Source organism: Ananas comosus, linkage group 7 (assembly GCF_001540865.1).
Source record: "Ananas comosus cultivar F153 linkage group 7, ASM154086v1, whole genome shotgun sequence".
Lineage (NCBI taxonomy): Eukaryota > Viridiplantae > Streptophyta > Magnoliopsida > Poales > Bromeliaceae > Ananas > Ananas comosus.
In genome coordinates this window covers 12118686-12136826 of record NC_033627.1, presented here as the reverse complement: position 1 = coordinate 12136826, position 18141 = coordinate 12118686, and the positions used below count along the sequence as shown (strand labels likewise).

Sequence of the window (18141 nt, the reverse complement as noted above, 5' to 3'; positions counted from 1 at the left end):
GAGAAAAAATATTAATAACTAATTATTTGGATGGATTAAGTATGATTCGAATTAGATAATCCTCAGCGACAAGATAGTGCTAACAACATTGGCAATGAAAAACATTATAATAACTAATTATCTTGGATGGATTGAAGTAATGAATCGAATTAATTGTCCTTTAGGACAAGATAGTGCTATTAACAAATGAATTCAGTTGTGTATTAAAACAGTGCACGTTAATATCGTAATTATGAATAAATGTAACTTTTTAATTTTATTTTTCTGTCGTATTTCAAATTTATTTTATCTAGAATCAATTTATTTTAGCGCAGAAATTTGTGAATAAAATTAGTGCTTAATCTATCTATTTCCAAAAACTCAAGAAATACAATCAAGCTAAAAATTTTTATTTACTTTATGAATTCTTTATTAAATTTAATTTTTTTTAATTTTGATTATTCATGATGATTTTACTAAATATGTACTTATGTGAAATGATAAAAAGAGAAACGCTTTACCTTCACGTTTAGAACGATTAACACCATACAAATAAAGAGTGATTGATTTAGACAATTATTTCTACAACATCTAAGAAAACTGAAATTATATAGAAATTAGCAGTAGTATAGAAGGTGACGAAGGCGACAATGTGTTGGCGCCGATGACGGCTATAACGATGAGGAAGATGATGACGATGTGCTAATACCGACAATGGGGACAAATGAGAAATAATATTACTAAAAAAATATTTGAGAATATTTGAAAAAAATATAGATAAAAATAAAAAAGAATATTACTAAATAAATATATGTTTTATATTTGAAAAATATATAGGTAAAAATGAGAAATTACTAAAAAAAATATGCTAAAACAGTATAAAGGCACATTACAAAAAGACAATTCAAATGAAATTAAAATATCTCTCTAATTATGGCAAAGGCGATATGTACAGACGTAAGTAATGTGATGATGTACCGGTGTCGACGACGGAGATAAATAAAAAAGAATATTATTAAAAAAATATTTGAAAATATTTAAGAAAAATAATAGTAAAAAATAAAAAAAAATATTACTAAAAAAATATACTTTATATTTGTGAAATATATAAGTAAAAATAAAAAATACTAAAAAAATACTAAAACAGTATAAAGATATATTAAAAAAAGAGAAATTTTTAGATGGGCTCAAAATACCTCTTCAATTGTGCGAAGGCGGTGAAGGTGGCGAAGGTGATAATGTGTCGGCGTCAGTGATAATGATGACGATGTACCAGTGTCGACAACGGGGACAAATGAGAAAGTATATTACAAAAAAAATATTTAAAAGTATTTAAAAAATATATAAATAAAAATAAAAATATATATTACTAAAAAATATATACTTTATATTTGAGAAACGTATATATGAAAATAAGAAAAAACAAAAAAAAAAACTAAAACAGTATAAAGGCATATTAAAAAAAAGAAAAAATTTCAGATAGAATTAAAATACCTCTTTAATTATGACGAAGGTGGTGAACGCGACAATGTACCGGCACAAACAATGATGATGAGTAGGACGATGACGATGTACCGCTGTAACAAATGAGAAAAGATATTACTAAAAAAATATTTGAAAAAAAATATAGATAAAAATAAAAAAGGATACTATTAAAAAAATATATATTTTATATATAAGAAACGTACAGCTGAAAATGAGAAAATACCAAAAAAAAAAATCAAATTCGCGGGTATTAAATTTTGGCGGGCATTACAAATTTAAAATTTAATTTTGAATACTATGTGTTGACAGGTATTATGTTTGATAAGAAAAAATATTTGAAAAAATGTGTGGCTAGGAAATAAATTTAATTTTACATATTACGTGATTAGCGGAGGCATTACGTGATTGGCGCGTATTACGTTAGATAAGAGATAAATTTAGTTTTACGTATTAAATGATTGGTCATTTAAGAAACGCGGCGTACATAGGAGATAACGGATATGGAGGGTATTTTTGTCAACAAAAATGACAGATACTTTCATTTTTATTCGTTGGATGAGATCCAATGGCGAAAACTTAAAATCTATATTTAAGAATAAATTATTATTTAAATATTTATTTAAAATGGATGGTTGAAAATTACTGGACATGACAATATTAGTAAAAATGATAGAGACATTTTTGGAAAGAAAAAAAATTTAAAACTCACGTTTTTATAAGTAGTATAGATTTGGAGATAACCTTTGTCTATATTGGCCCAATTATGAGAGTAGAAATTATAAATAAAACTCATGATAGATGTTGATTGCAACACATGCCATATTTTAAATTTTAAATCAAACAGGACAAAGTTAAATACTATATAGAATCTATAAGAGAATCTTATTTAATACTCTCAATTTAACATAATCTAAATTCTATTCCATTATGTTGTGGCACTTAATTAAGTTATCATCAAAAACTTATGTGGCAATAATTACTACCCTTTTAAATTATTATCATATCATCTCAAAATTATTTTTATTTAGCTACTTAGTTTAACAACTAATTAACAATTTGCACGTAAAAGTGATCTTAAGAGATAAATTAATAGCCATGCCATCTCTAGAGATAGTGTGATTACTGAATATAAATCGGTTTGTCTTTTTGTTTGACAAACTACATGGAATTTAGTAAAATATAATAAACAAAAACTGAAGTTCAATAATTTAACCGACCGTCACTAGAACAAGTGGCAAAGGGTTTAGTGGTTGATACCCGAGGTCCCAAGTTCGAATCCTAGTTGATTCACATTTTTAGCTATCTCTCAAAAAAAAAAAGCAAAAAGAAGAAGTTCAATAATTTATTTCTCAAAACCTTTCAATGAACTAAATTTGAAATAAGGTATAAATTACATTGTAAATAAAATATGTTATCTCTTTCCAAATCAGTAATGTTAAGATTCTTCAAAGATATTTAAACTTTTTATTTCAAATCACAAAAAAAAAACCAAATAAGTTATTATTAAATAATTTATTTTCATATATCTATTATCTATCTATTACTTCTATTATCTATTATCTATTATCTATTATCTATTACTCTATATGAATTCTCAATAATTTTGCCACGTGGCAAGTTTTTCTCCACCCTCGCTAATCTTTTTTCTGAATTGATTTTTATTCTTGGCTTTTCCACTCCCATCCTCTCTATTCAATGATATATAATCAATGTGCTTTTTAATTTATACGTTTTCTCTTCAAAATTATTTTTTTTAATTAATTTTTATTCTTGGCTTTTCTCCTTCCCTCCTCTCTATTCAATGGCATGTAATCAATACGCATTTTAATTTATACGTTTCCTCTTCAAAATTAGTCCTTTCTTCTTCCACAAACAATTCCTTACATACAAAATTAAAAAATGAGAATAGATCTAGAGATTGGGAAAGAGCAAGGGAGTCTTCCAAGTCCTAATCCGTGCCAATCCGACTCGACCCGAACCCCCCCTCCGAATCAAAAGAGTGTTTATAGGGTTTCTATCAATGTCGATCTCTTCGGATTATGGAAAAAGAAGGTAATCGAACGATTTTTTCAATAGAGAAAGCTAATTGGAGAGCAATAATAGACGGTTCGAGGGGTAGGTTTGGAAAACGAAAATCCTAAACCTAATTTTTTCTTTTCTTTATTTTAATCTCGAATTCTTACTACGTATTCATTTAGAATTTAATTTATTTGCATTATTTTTGTATGGTGATTGTATCAATCAAGGATTTAATTTATATGCATTATTTTGATTAATTTAGAGGTTATTTTTTATTTCATAATTGATATGGCAGTTTTGGCCCGTAACTTTTGATCATTCCATGTCCAAAAGGGTGCAAAATTCTGCAAATTTTCATCAGATTTTTATCGCTATCGTCGTCATCATCGCAACATTATTATCTCCATCTTCATACGACTTTTGTAGGGTTTTTTTTTTGAATGTTGATTCTGGGCAGTTATCGATTTTCAATGACCATATTGGTTAATTCAATTCATACATTTTCCTACCCAAAAAATAAAACACACTTGAATTTTTATTTTCCAAACTTCTTTCTTCTTACTCTTCAATATTTTTTAATTTTTCTTCTATCATTTATTCGCGGCATCGCGCGGGTTACTACACTAGTATATAAATAAAGTCATAATAATTTGTTTGTGAATAACTTGTTTGGGCATCAAAACAAGGCGATAAAAAGCTTACTATATATATTACCCGATCCGATTAATAATGGGCTCCTCATTTTCGCCCGTTAAGTCCTAAGCGGGTTAACGGATCTATCAAACGCCCCGACTTTTCGTATTAATTCCTTTTAATTTCGTAACGACAAACGAACCGGATTAAAATTGGCACGAAGTTTAGCATTAAACAGGATAAAAAAAAAAAAAATCTAGAGAGAGAAAGAGAAGGAGAGAGAGAGAGAGAGAGAGAGAGAGAGAGAGAGCGATCGCGTGGGCGCTTCTCGAAGCTCCTGCTGTACACGGATCTCGGCGCAGCAGCCATGGCGTCGGAGCTCCAACCCTCGGAGAACGGGGTCGAGGGGGACGACGAGAGGGAGGAGGAGGACGACGACGAGGAGGAGGAGGAAGAGGAGGAGGAGGAGGAGGAGGAGGAGGAGCATGTAGAGAACAGGGGAGAGGAGGAGGCGGAAGAGGACGAGGAGGAGCCGAGGCTCAAGTACCAGAGAATGGGGGGGAGCGTTCCCCCCCTCCTCTCCACCGACGCCGCCGCGTCCATCGCCGTCGCCGAGCGCATGGTCGCCCTCGGCACCCACGACGGCACCGTCCACATCCTCGATTTCCAGGGCAATCAGGTCGATTCCGATTCGATTCCGTTCTTTTTCCCTCAGAACGATTTTTGGTCGCTTAGATCGGTTTTCTGAGTAAAGTAAACTCGGAGGTAGAATTATGATGCGATCGACACATCCTGTAGTCAAATAATTTCTTTTTAATCGCCCAAACGGATATGATCATTTCTGTCATGAGATTGGTTTTGAAGTGAAATATTGTTGATGTGGGGATTTGCTGTCCGAAATATGGTCAAGAAAACTGAATTAGAATTTTCAATGTTCAAATATAAAGATCGGGAGATCGACCTTAATTTTTGTAGTTTTTAATTTTGATTAGAACAGTTCTTTTTTGTTCAAGTAATTAAAGTTTTTTTATTTTTTCCCCTATCTTTTGTAGATAGTGTACCCTAATTACAGCATTACTTCCACCATCTAGGCATTGTGAGAGCCAATCATTGAAACAATCACATTTGTTTTTATTCTCTTGGTCTTGTAAGTTAGATATTGATTCCCTGTTTTTACGCCTTTGTATCATCTGCTTTTTAAAGGAGGGGCCCTACCCTGCACATATAGGCTTGTGTGTAGCTCCCAATATAAACTGCTTTGTAGGTTATCTTGAATGGTAGTTGGATGATGAGCTTTTATTTGATGACTGGAGCATAAGATGATTTATCAACATCTTGAATGCACTGTTAGACTATTTGCCATCTTTTTCACTTGGATGTATCCAAGTTAACGACAGAAATCCCTCTTAGTTATGTTTATCCACCATGAATTTTTCTTTTTTTATCTTTACTGTTTCATTTGTAAAAAACTGCGTTCCATATGCTCTAGCACGGAAGCATAAGATGATTAGAAGTGAAAGAAGTGCTTCTAATGTTATACCCCTGAAAGTAGAAGGAAGATTTTATTAGACAACTATAAAGTTAGTCATGTTAGTGGGGCTAGTATGGAAGATAAAGTAAAGAAAGGATTCTATTAAGTAGCAAATTAGGTATAGCACCCAACTGGTTAAATCACGCGGAACCAATTGAGATGGTTTGGACATGCACAAAGAAGACCACTTGGGGTGTCAGTAAAGAGTATTCAAGTAGAAGTTGCCTTATGAGGGAAGGGAATATTATAATGAACACTGGAGGACATAATAAGGAAATACATGATAATATTTATTTCACAAAGAATCTTATGTAAAGTATACGACCTATATAGCTGACCGCGTATAGCTGTATAAAATGTTAGTTGTTATTCTTTAGAGTTACTCAATCCCTAGTTTGTGCTTAGATGAATCTAACTTAGGTTCAATATAGTTGAAGTAGTTTTGATTGCATGGCGTGATTTTTCATCTTTAGGAAGATTAAGGATATTTGAGGTTCCGACATATTGGTTGGACCAGATTTTTAGTTGTTTTGAGAAGTACTTGTCATTTTTATTCTGATTTGCCCTGTTGTCTACTACTCCTTGCCATTATCTTGCCGAAATATGCCGATGTTCTCAACACTTTATATTTACAGGTCAAAGAATTTGCTGCTCATACCGCTACAGTCAACGACCTTAGCTTTGATGCAGAAGGTGAATTTATTGGTAGCTGCTCAGATGATGGATCTGTAGTTATAAGCAGCCTTTTTACGGATGAAAAATTGAAATTCGAGTATCATCGGCCTATGAAAGCAATAGCTCTAGACCCTGACTATTCACGGAAATCCTCAAGAAGGTTTGTCGCGGGTGGTTTAGCTGGTCAACTATTTCTCAACATGAAGAACTGGCTAGGTTATAATAAGCAGGTATGTCTTATTTCTTGATATAGAATATATTTCGGTTTAGTACCCGCTTGTGTCTCGAGATGTTAACGTATATACTAATACGCCTGCAAGACTCATTTCATATTTGCGTCTCAAAATTTTAATTTCTTAAATATATAACCCTTCTACTTACAAAATGCCCCTCATTGGAAAGCTTTGTTCTTGTGCAAAGCCAAATTTTCACCTGAATTGGATGACTCAGGTTAAAAACGAGTATTTCTATAAGAATTGCACTTTTGAAAAGATATAAATTCTGATTTTACAAGAATATATGTATATAAATGTGTAATTTGGGGGTACATATATGTAGATTTGTCAGATTTTAATTATTCAGCATCCTTGTATCTTCTCAGATTCTGCATGACGGTGAGGGTCCAATTCATACCGTGAAGTGGAGAACAAGTCTTATTGCTTGGGCTAATGATGCAGGAGTAAAAGTTTATGACATGGCAAATCATCAGCGAATTTCTTTTATTGAGAGACCGAGGGGAATCCCCCGTCCAGAGCTTTTACTTCCTCACTTGGTGTGGCAGGTAAAATATATTCTGTGAAGTTTCCCCTTTTCATTCTGAAGTAGTCTGGCTGAGGCAACCATTTCAAAAGAGAATGTTGTGCTTGACCTCATCATGCTCAAAATATTAAGTCATTTGAGATTTTTGAGATTTACTGTTCCTGACTGATAGAAATAGATATATGATACTGTTCTTATTGGCCCGTAAAGTAATACAAGTAACACGCATATGTGTGTTATTGAGACTGAATTTCAGCTATCTTGAGTTTGGGCCTTGTTTTAGCCTAGTAAGTGGTGTATTTACAGGCCGGAAATTGCTTTATGTCGAAATAATGATATACCATTTGCTGAAATTGGTGAACATTTTTCAGATTTCAGATGGCAGTCCACTAAATTATCAGAAAATAAGACAATTGAAAAGGTCGGCAGTAAAAATTTTTCTACAGTTTTGAATCAGTATTAATTTGAAACTCAAGCTACCGGAGAATATAATGAATACCAACGAAAAGCCTACCTATCTGATCTGGAAGTCTCTTCTTTTATTTTTATTTTATTTTATTTTTATTGTTAATACTTTATCAGGATGGGGTGGAGGTAAGATGGAGGAGCAATGAATCATGGGCAGTAGCAGAATTAAGTGCATGATTGTTTATTATTGCATTTTACTCTCTTTATGATTATAAAGGAATAAATTAGAGGGTATTTGGGCACTAATTTGTTTGTTTGGCTTAGTTTCTGGTATAACTTCTCTACTTCAAGAAACAGTTACTAGGAGTTTGTCATGAAGAGTCTCTAGAGCTTTTGCTATGGCAAGATGATAAAATGAGTGTTTGGGCCTCAAAAGCAGATGTTCCAATTAGGTTATTGAGAAGCTGCTAGGGAAATGTAATGAAATGTAATGACAAAGCTGCTTGTGCTTCCCCAAACAACTCTATTATGCAGCAGTTGTCAAAAGTTCTAGCCAGGCCTAACTCAGCTAATGATGGCTGTTTTCTTCTTCTCTTTTTTTTTCTTAAATACTTTTGAGAAGGTTTATAGCAATTGCAGGTTCTTTCCTCTTTCTATGTTGAATCTGGAAATTTTCTATGTCACATGCTAAGAAGATTTGTTGTATCTAGGATGACACTCTCTTGGTCATTGGCTGGGGAACGAGTGTAAAGATTGCTGCCATTAGAGCTAATTCTCCCAATGGTGTGAATGGTGTACGGACAAATATTTCCATTTCAAGTACTAAGTATGTGGATATTGTGGCCTCTTTTCAAACTAGTTACTACATTTCTGGTATTGCTCCATACGGCGATGCTTTAGTAGTACTAGCATACATCCCGGAGGAGCAAAATGGAGAAAAGGATTTCAGTACAACTGTCCCATCACGGCAGGTATTTTCATTTAGTAGCTTAAAGAATGATTTTTTAGATTGACAACATTAGCATTTTCAAACTATATTTAGCAAATTTCACTTATACTCTATCAAAGTACTAACTAATTGCATATATACTTAATATCCTGCGAAATATTATTTCCTTGTAGTGAAAATATCTCATCGTTTTAGAAAAAACTTCCTCTACATACCAAAAAAATAAAAAATCTGAACAAAACCAGCTTTCCTGTAAAATGGATCTCTAGTTTAGGGTAACAACATTTTTTTTTGAGCGGCAGTTCCAAAGGACACGCGCATCTGACAATTCAGATTTTTTTACAGGGGCTTATTTTTAGAAATATATTCTGGATGGTTATTTTTAGAACCCTTCCCCTGTAAATTGTAACCCTAATTTAAGGTGAGAGCATTATCTTAAACTGCACTGCCAAGGGGTATATGTGAAAATTCTGATGTCGCGTGTATACATTTATCAAATAGAGGATTTTGTGCAGTTACTTATGTGAAATACCCTAAAATGAAATGCTGCTTTATTGTCAACTCTATTGTGACTTTATGACTAGGTCCAAATCTTAGTCTCATATCCAGTTTCAGGTTTTTTTGCAAATCTTGGAGTTTTTGGCTATGGGAAGCTTGAGAAACCATGAGTTAAAGAGAAAAGTATAATATTGCAGTGATCTCATTTGACATTATTTGAAAGTCTTTTTTCTTGTTTATGGACTTTTGTGTGGTTTTTCTTTTTATATGGCTATATGAAATTGTGGGAACAAAAATAAGTCTGTCTCACCTTTAGAAGGTCTAAATGCAGACCTGCATTTACTAGCACGCTAAACGCTATCTACCAAAACATGCCTAATGATCAAATTTTTGGACAGTTATGTAATTGCACTAGCTATGACCAAAGTATGAAATTTTAAGAAAGTGAACAAGGTCAAAATGAGTTTGGATGGCTGGCAACACTAAGCTAGATGTTTTCCCAACTAGGGTCAAACCAGATTTACTGGGCTACATGGTTCTTTGTTTTCTGATCAATGTGCTTTCAAAAAGTCTTGCTCCAGAGCAGTTAGTAATACTAATGATTGCCTAAGTAGGATAGATTATTGCCTGCATTTGCCACATCTTGTCAGCCTGTGCCCCCGCCCATGCTCCGCCCTTCATCCCATCTCACTGTTCAGTCCCCACTTCCTAGCATTTATTGATCTAGAAGTATGTGATGGATGAATGGTAGAGAATGGGTGGTGCGCTGGCTGATGTGGTGCACAGGTGCTGGCAATAATTTTTCCTGTTTGCTGGTTGCATTGGACATTGTAAATTTCTCTGACTTTAGCTCTTGTGAAATATTTTACATTAGTCAGAAGTACTTGTTCTTAATGTGCGTGGAATTTTTACACAGGGAACTGCACAAAGGCCAGAAATACGAATTGTCACATGGAAAAATGAGGAACTAACAACTGATGCTTTACCTGTTCATGGCTATGAACATTATAAGGCAAAAGATTATGCTCTTGCACATGCTCCATTCACAGGTTTCAAACACCCTTTACCAATTTGAATTGCCTGCTTGGCCTGTCTTATGGAATAGCTTCCCTATCATAAGCTTTAGAAACCAGCTATTTTGCTAACAAATAGGCTCAAAATTTTCTTTGGACAAGAAATTAAAAGGGGTTTGGCCCCCAAGCGGAAGCTCCCATTTGAGATTCTGCTTCTATTGCAACGAGAGGCTGTAAAGGAGATTTTGATCAAAAGGGTTAATTACAAATTTCATCCCTGAACTTCGCTTTTGATTTCACTTTCCTCAATAGTTTTAGTACTTTAGTCTTCGAAGTTCATTTTGCATAACGAGCAAGTCGCTCTATTGTTATTATACTTCTAACTTGGCTAGGTCAGCATTGCAGTTAGATATTGCTTTGTTAGAAATGGAACATTAAGGACGAAACTGAAATCCGGATTAGCCTTCGGAGACGAAGTTGTTATGATGGAAGCTCAAAGGACAAAACTGATATTTTGGTCAAACTTCTATGGCTAAATTGTTACAATTGAAACTCTTGAGGACAAATTGGAAACCTGATCATTAGGGACTAGGTTTGTTACAAATGCTTAAAAAAACTAACTTCTTCAAATTGCTATTTGTAGAAGTAACTGCTAAGCTACAATTAGACCAAACAGCCCTAATCATTTTGTTTATAATATGTAAACTGTAGTTGCATGGTTTGGAATGCTAACTTCTAACTGCTTTTGCACTTTTGCATAGGAAGCAGCTATGCTGGTGGTCAGTGGGCTGCTGGTGATGAACCTCTCTATTATATCGTATCTCCCAAAGACATAGTGATTGCGAGGCCTAGGTATATGAGGATTTTGTAGAATTTATACTCATTTTAAGTACTTTAGCTTCTTCTTTTTTTCAAGCTTTTTCTGGTGTCTTTTAACTCGTTAGGCTGTTACTCTAGGAACCATCGTTCTATATTTTATGTTTTTTCCCCCTTGAACTTAGCAGCATCTTTGACTTATTTGCATTGGTGTTCACAATGTACTTATATAGTGTATGTATGCATGCCATTACATTTTACTATCTATGTACATGTTATGATTTGAATTGCTATTTTGGGGAAGTACCTACTCTTCCTCCTTTTTCTAAATAAAATTGGGCCTTTCTAAATTGTTTCAAGGGTTTGGGCTGAGATAGAAATAAACTAGGGAGGGAATCCTGCAAATTTCTGATTTGACCATCTGATATATTTTCAACTTGTATAATTGCTTGCTTGTTTTGATCTGAAAAATGTCATCAAACATGGACAAGAGTATGTGTATTTTTGAAGCTCGGTAAAATTGCAGACTCCATGCTCTTAACTATCCAATATCTGTATGAAAATTAGAGATGCTGAAGATCACATAGCTTGGCTTCTTCATCATGGTTGGCATGAAAAGGCATTAGCTGCAGTTGAAGCGGGACAGGGACGGACTGAACTTCTTGATGAGGTACATTAGATCTCTGCTGTTTTTCCTTTAATTATCAATGGTGCAATATCATATGGGTGGATGTACATGCCAGCGTAACAGTTGTCAATATTTTCCATGACAAACAATTGCACATTATTTACTTATTATTAAAAGTAGTACTTACTCGCTGGTCAGTTGTAGCAAATGAGATCTACTGATCCACATCCCCTCTAAGCACTTGATTAAGAGATTATTGTGGCGCTGCTTCTTTCTCTTTCTTGCTATTAATCTGTTAGTTAAAGGAGGGGCTGGTAACGCCTGTGATTGCATTTGCCATCATAAAGATTTTTTTTTTTTGAGTCGATATTGTACTTGTATGAATAGCAACCCTACTATTTAAATTAAACAGAATTCTGTTTTTTTTTTTTTGTTTGTGCACAAGGCTACATTGTCAAGCTCATCGATTTTGCGAGCTGTGAAACAGCATGGCACTTTATACTATGTAATCTAGCAATGGACATTTTAAGCAACAATTTAAAATCCGCTTCCAATTAACTGTTGATTTTATCCCCATTGCCATCGTTACTGGGTGTACAATGATAATATAACTGGTTGAAGAAACATATAATCCTGGCCCAGTGGGATTGTTTAGCAATAAAAATGTTGGTCAAAAACTGAAATCTATTATCAACTGGTTTCGTGGGTTGGCAAGAAAAGAATTGTAGGCGGAATAGCTATTTCTCATTCATTTAATAACCTTTCAGTGTTTCCCATCCTGTTTGGTGCAGAAAGTCATAAGCTCTCTTTAAGATAGCATCAGTGGCATATGGCCTTGTCTACTATGATTTTCTTATAATAGTTTATCTTTATATTCTGGAATTCTTATTAGGATTTTGCTACCTTCTTATAAATTCTTTAATACATGCTACTAATTTCAAGTTCTCTAGATTCATTGAACATTTCATTTGGTCAATGATTTTGTGCTCTTCTTATGTCAGGTGGGATCAAGATACCTTGATCATCTAATTGTTGAAAGGAAATATGCAGAAGCTGCATCTTTGTGTCCTAAGTTACTCCGTGGATCCGCTTCAGCATGGGAAAGGTTTGCAAAAGCCCACAATTTAACTTTCACAGTTTTCAATTCTCTGTTAACTAAAACTTTTTCTTCAATAGGTGGGTTTTTCACTTTGCCCATCTGCGCCAGCTTCCTGTGTTGGTTCCTTACATTCCTACAGACTATCCTCAGCTGAGTGATACTGCATATGAGGTCTGTAAGATAAATAATGGATCTGTAGTTGTTGCTTCATGAGTAAGATTTTTATCATTAGCTTGTAGAGTTCCTGAATATTATTCTTTATATGAACAGGTTGCCCTTGTTGCATTGGCTACTAACCCGCCATTTCACAAACTTCTCTTGTCAACTGTTAAATCGTGGCCGCCTACATTATATTCTGTATCACCTGTTATTTCTGCCATTGAGCCACAAATGAATACCTCCTCTATGACTGATAATTTGAAAGAGGTTAGTTTGGAATTTTTGCGTTGGTACATCTGTTCTATATCTCCTATTTATTTATTCATGTTTTTGTAACAGGCATTAGCTGAATTATATGTGATCAATGGACTGTATGAGAAAGCCTTTGGTTTGTATGCTGATGTAAGTACTTACGCTTCATGCGACATTTTGGCCTGGCTTATGGAAAAGCATCTCTATGCACGAAGTGGAAGCTTCCATAAACCATGTGTTTGGCTAGCAAATTGTCCCGAGCTTTTGCTGTTGGGAGACTAAAATAGTCTTTCAGGCCCCAAAACCAAAAGTTCCAATTTGAACATTTTGCTTCTTCTGCAGTGAGAAGCTGTAGAGGATAACTTACGGTTAAAAAAAGAAAATATTACCACTGCTTTGAACGGCTCTTTGAGTAACAGCATTTCTTCCAAGCCCAAACAGGCCAAACAAGCCTTAATTCGCATATTGATGTTACCTTCCCACTTCATCTTTCCATTTTTGTCTTTTCAGGTATTGAAGCCTGACGTTTTCAATTTTATTGAAAAGCACAGTTTATATCATGCCGTTCATGACAAGGTATGCTATCAGCCCTAATGTTGACGATAATTTCACTTTTATCTTTTCTCAGTATTACTTTCTTTTCTTAGTTTTACTTTCATGGGAAGAGCTATATTCTATCATACTTGGTATGCTTATGAAGCTTACAGCCCACTCGTTTTAGCTATCTGCTTGTGCAAATAACTGTAGTGATTCCTTTTGTTACAACCTCTAGATGCTGGTTTGATTCATGGAAATCCTTTTATTAACTAGGGTAAGGTTGTATATCATTACTGTGGAGGCTACACTAAAAGTAGCCTTGCGCTCTGCGGCATACGCTTTTGTTTATTCCTCTTCTAGTACTTGGATACAATACTGTTGTTTGTTCTTGTGGCTCAGATGAAAAGTTCTGTCCTATTGTTGTTTCTCCTTTATGAGTAAAAATCCTCATGCATCTGACCATTGTTAAAATCTATGGTTCAAATTTTTACTATTTCTTTTCTGCAAAATGGTCCTTTTACGATTATCTTGACAAGAATAGTCTGCTGAAATGACTCTGTTTCTTGTTTGTGCATACTGTGCTTTCTCTCACTCAAAAAAATGTGTTAGTCTTCATATATATCCAAAAAAGGTTTTTTAAAAACTTTGAAGCCTAGAGAGAGGAGTTGAAGGATAAGAATAGACAAAATGCATTTCAAACAGAGTACAACGTTGACCCTTTCACTATGATGATTACACTCCAAACCGGTAAGCATTTAAGAGTTTTATGATCTACAGGTATTAACAGCTGCTCACTGAAAGAAAGGAATGTATGTTGAGCTTCAAGTTATCATGAAATTATATGTTATTGCATTCTCATTTTATTGGTTGTGTTGAAGTTTATGCATGTTGCTTTTAGTCCCTATTAGCAAAATATTACTAAGATAGCAATTATATTTATTGTCAAATAAATGTTAGAATTAACTTGTACATCTATGCAATCGTTAAGGCAATTCTTTTAATATTATATTTACTATTATTTCTTATACAGGTGGTCGATCTTATGATACTTGACAGTAAAAGAACAGTTCTTTTATTGATCCAACACCGTGATATAATTCCTCCATCTGAAGTTGTCGGGCAGCTTTTGCAGTCCAATAAAAAGTGTGACAAGAGATATTTCTTGCATCTTTACTTGCATTCCCTTTTTGAGGTTGACATTAATGCTGGAAAAGAGTTCCATGATATGCAGGTATATCTGTTTTCTTACTGAATTTTATTTGTTCTTCATCCCTTCAGGATCATATCACAATAATTACCTATCTCTAGTTATTTGTCATTACTGTGGGCAATCATCATTTTTCCTTGTACAATTTTCTTTTCCCCCTGAGCTCTACTCTTTTTGAATTTGAATAATTTCAGTACTTGCTGTGCATGCAATAACACTTATTCTTGATTAATTATTCGTTGTGTACTTTGTCCTTTTATGTCATAGGTAGAGCTTTATGCAGATTACGAATCACGATTGCTACTCCCTTTTCTTCGTACCAGTCAGCATTACAGGCTAGACAAGGTTGGACTTGATTTGCTAACATTTTTTCAGATTTACTGAATAAATAAATAACATTTTATTACCTTTCAGGCTTATGAAATTTGTGCTAGGAAAGAGCTCATAAGAGAGCAAGTCTTTGTCCTTGGTAGGATGGGAAATGCAAAACAGGCCCTTGCTATTATTATAAATAAGTTGGAGGACATACAGGAGGTGTGCATAAGTAACTTTGTTTGTGTCAGTTGTTTTCTTCTTTTTCTTTTGTCCTTGTTTACCAAAAACATTTCATTCCATCGTAATTACTGCATTATGATTGGATAATAATATACTTCTTGGTGTCTAATAAATGAATATTTTAACTTTATGTAGGCTGTAGAATTTGTGACCGATCAACATGATGATGAACTATGGGAGGAGTTAATCAGGCAATGCCTTCAGAAGCCTGAAATGGTACAATGAAGGGGCAATTAATATACATTTACATATATATATATATATATATGAGTCCGGCTACTATACTTTTATGAGTATTCGCTCCCTTATACTCATAAGTTTTTTGCCCTTAGATTTATTCTATTGATCATTTTCACCCGTTAGATGATACTATTCAACCAACTACCCACTCAACCCTAGGAGATCACTATCATTCTAAGTGGGAACCACTGTCATCCTAACCACACATCCTATCAATCAACGGTTAAAAATTTATGAGTACAAGAGAGTCTATACTCATAAGAGTATAGTAGCCCCAGCCTATATATATATATATATATATATATATAATTTTTATTTATATTTTTATTTATATTTATACCATCATTTTGTATATATTTTTAAATTAAACTATCATTTTCTTATATTTATGCAGTATATTCCGTATATTTGACTATTTGAGCAGGTAGGAATGTTGTTGGAGCACACTGTTGGTAATCTTGATCCTCTCTACATTGTTAATGTTGTGCCCAATGGATTAGAAATTCCTCGGTGAGCAGCAACTTTGTTATTTTCTGCATCTTATTTATTCCAATTAACCACCACATTTTCTGTTTTTCAACAAAATGAAGCTCATTTCGCTGAACTTTCTATGTCCATTAATTATCCTTTTTAGCTAATTTTGCAGTTACGGCATGTTGAAAATTTGTTTCCAATTGCTAATGTTATTTCTTGTAATATTCTTGAAATTATTGCAAATAGGGATGTATTTTATTTCTCTGTCGGCTTACCATCATTTAGCTGTTCACTTTTTTTTAATATTATGTCAAATTCCTCTGAAATGGCATGACTGATAATTCCTTCTGATTGTTGTAGGTTACGGGACCGCCTTGTCAAAATTATAACCGATTACCGAACCGAAATGTCGCTTAGACACGGATGCAATGACATCCTCAAGGTGCATCTTTTCTTCTAAACTTGGCTGAAATTGTAGGGTACCGCCTATAAACATTGCGACGTAAAATTGCAATTTTTCATTGAACTGTGAAATTTTAAATCCTATATTTTACCCCATTTTAACAAAACACCCATATGTAGGTTTCAATACTTCAAGTGTCGTGCAAAGTAGCTTATAACAATTAATCAACTGAAAAGTTCTTAAACAGGCTGATTGCGTCAACCTCTTGGTTAAGTACTTCAATGAGGCTCGCCGGGCCGTGTACTTGGGTAGTATAGAAGAAGAGGCGCAAAATAAGAGGGAAGACGGTACCTCCACCCGCTCAATTGAGAGACTCCAAAGCTCAAGAACGATCGAATTAAAATCGAGGACAAGGGGCGGAGGGCGATGCTGCCTCTGCTTCGACCCTTTCTCGATCCGTGACCTGTCGGTTGTCGTGTTCTTCTGCTGCCACGGGTACCACGTCCCGTGCCTCATGGATGGGTTGGAAACTATGAAAGCAAAGAGCACTAAATCTAGCAGCGACGACGACAATGACGGCGAGGATGACGATGAAACCCGATCAGGTGAGTCTCGTATGCGGTGCGTGTTGTGCACCACAGCTGCTGGATGAGAATTTTATTTCGTCTTTCACTTTTTTTTCGGGTGAAATGAATGGGTAGCCCCCTGTACTATATACGGCTGCTTACATCCTAAACTTTCTCATCGCGATTTGAAAGGCCGTTTTATGGGAGAAAGTGGCGTGCCAGATTCTTCTGGTGGTTAGGGTTGGCAGTATATAATAACACTTCAGATACTGAAGTGTGAGCGAAAGGTTCGGAGACTAATCAGCAATATTGCGACAATACAGGGATTATCCATACATTTCGCCCTTCTTGTGCGGTTTGTTCGTGTGAGCGAGCTTTGTGTAATAGTTTTTTTGTGCCCATTCCCATTCGGCGTAATGTATGTAACCTATTTATTCATCGGAATCCAATCCGTTGTTATAGCGAGGAGAACCCTTTCTTCTTTTTTCTGAGGGCCATCTCTGCTGAACCGCTGTGTTGCGGAGGGTGCAACCAGGTGATGAAGTTTCTTGGTGCCATGAATAATTGTTTACTTGTGTTAGCACATGAATACGCGAGAAAAAAGTTGAGGTAATCTTGGGATAATCTGTTCAGATATATATATATATATATATATGAAAATATGCTTGTTTCTTTTCGTTTTGTTGAATAGAGAAAGAAATAACTTGGTCAGCCGACCCTGCACAGCTATTGATAGGGGGTATTTTTGGCATTAAGACTCGAAAATATTTTCTTGTATAATGGTTTCAGCAAATTTATATTTGTAAAAACTGGTCCTCTTCTGACCAAGCGAGTGCCACTTTGGATGGTGGAGGATTATGTTAAGTTTAATACCGTGATCCAATCACCGTATTTAAATTGTATCTACTCCCTTGTTTCTATTCTTTGATTTAGGGATAATGAAAGTTAAAAGGAACACAGAAAAAACATAATAACGAAGGGTAATCTAGTCATCATTGGTGATTAGATTATTACGTTCGACTTAAAAACGCTCATGGCCTTCACCTATCCGGGATATAGCCTCAATATGGTTGAAAGAGGTTTATTTTTATAAATATAATTTTATCGAGGCTATTTATATATATAAAAAAAAAAGTTTTGAGTGAACTAAATGTCAAAAAAATCCTCTACTGAAATTGCTACAATCGTTTCTGTCTACTATGGCTTTTGGTAAAGCAAGCAGCTTCTGATGATAGAATTGGATTTAAGGCCAGGCC

At 34.5% G+C, this 18141-nt stretch overlaps 2 protein-coding genes across 3 annotated transcripts in view; both read left to right on the top strand.

Moving 5' to 3' along the window:
- The window catches only part of LOC109713009, a 46663-nt gene that overhangs the window by 1346 nt on the left and 27176 nt on the right, over positions 1 to 18141 (top strand). The window lies entirely within an intron of this gene.
- LOC109713001 (vacuolar protein sorting-associated protein 41 homolog) lies at positions 4365 to 17509 on the top strand. The gene is made up of 19 exons (XM_020236905.1): positions 4365 to 4795; positions 6283 to 6552; positions 6924 to 7103; positions 8200 to 8460; positions 9853 to 9985; positions 10711 to 10801; positions 11333 to 11435; positions 12395 to 12498; positions 12570 to 12663; positions 12763 to 12918; positions 12991 to 13053; positions 13414 to 13479; positions 14471 to 14671; positions 14915 to 14992; positions 15062 to 15181; positions 15338 to 15418; positions 15867 to 15952; positions 16277 to 16358; positions 16567 to 17509. The coding sequence occupies exons 1-19, from the start codon at positions 4484 to 4486 to the stop codon at positions 16969 to 16971; spliced, it is 2886 nt and encodes a 961-aa protein (XP_020092494.1). The 5' UTR covers positions 4365 to 4483; the 3' UTR covers positions 16972 to 17509.

Coding starts and splice junctions, on each gene's coding strand:
- LOC109713001 (XM_020236905.1), top strand. CDS start 4,484: ATGGCGTCGGAGCTCCAACCCTCGGAGAACGGGGTCGAGGGGGACGAC. Junction 7,104..8,199: donor TTCCTCACTTGGTGTGGCAG/GTAAAATATATT, acceptor TGTTGTATCTAG/GATGACACTCTCTTGGTCAT. Junction 16,359..16,566: donor GATGCAATGACATCCTCAAG/GTGCATCTTTTC, acceptor GTTCTTAAACAG/GCTGATTGCGTCAACCTCTT.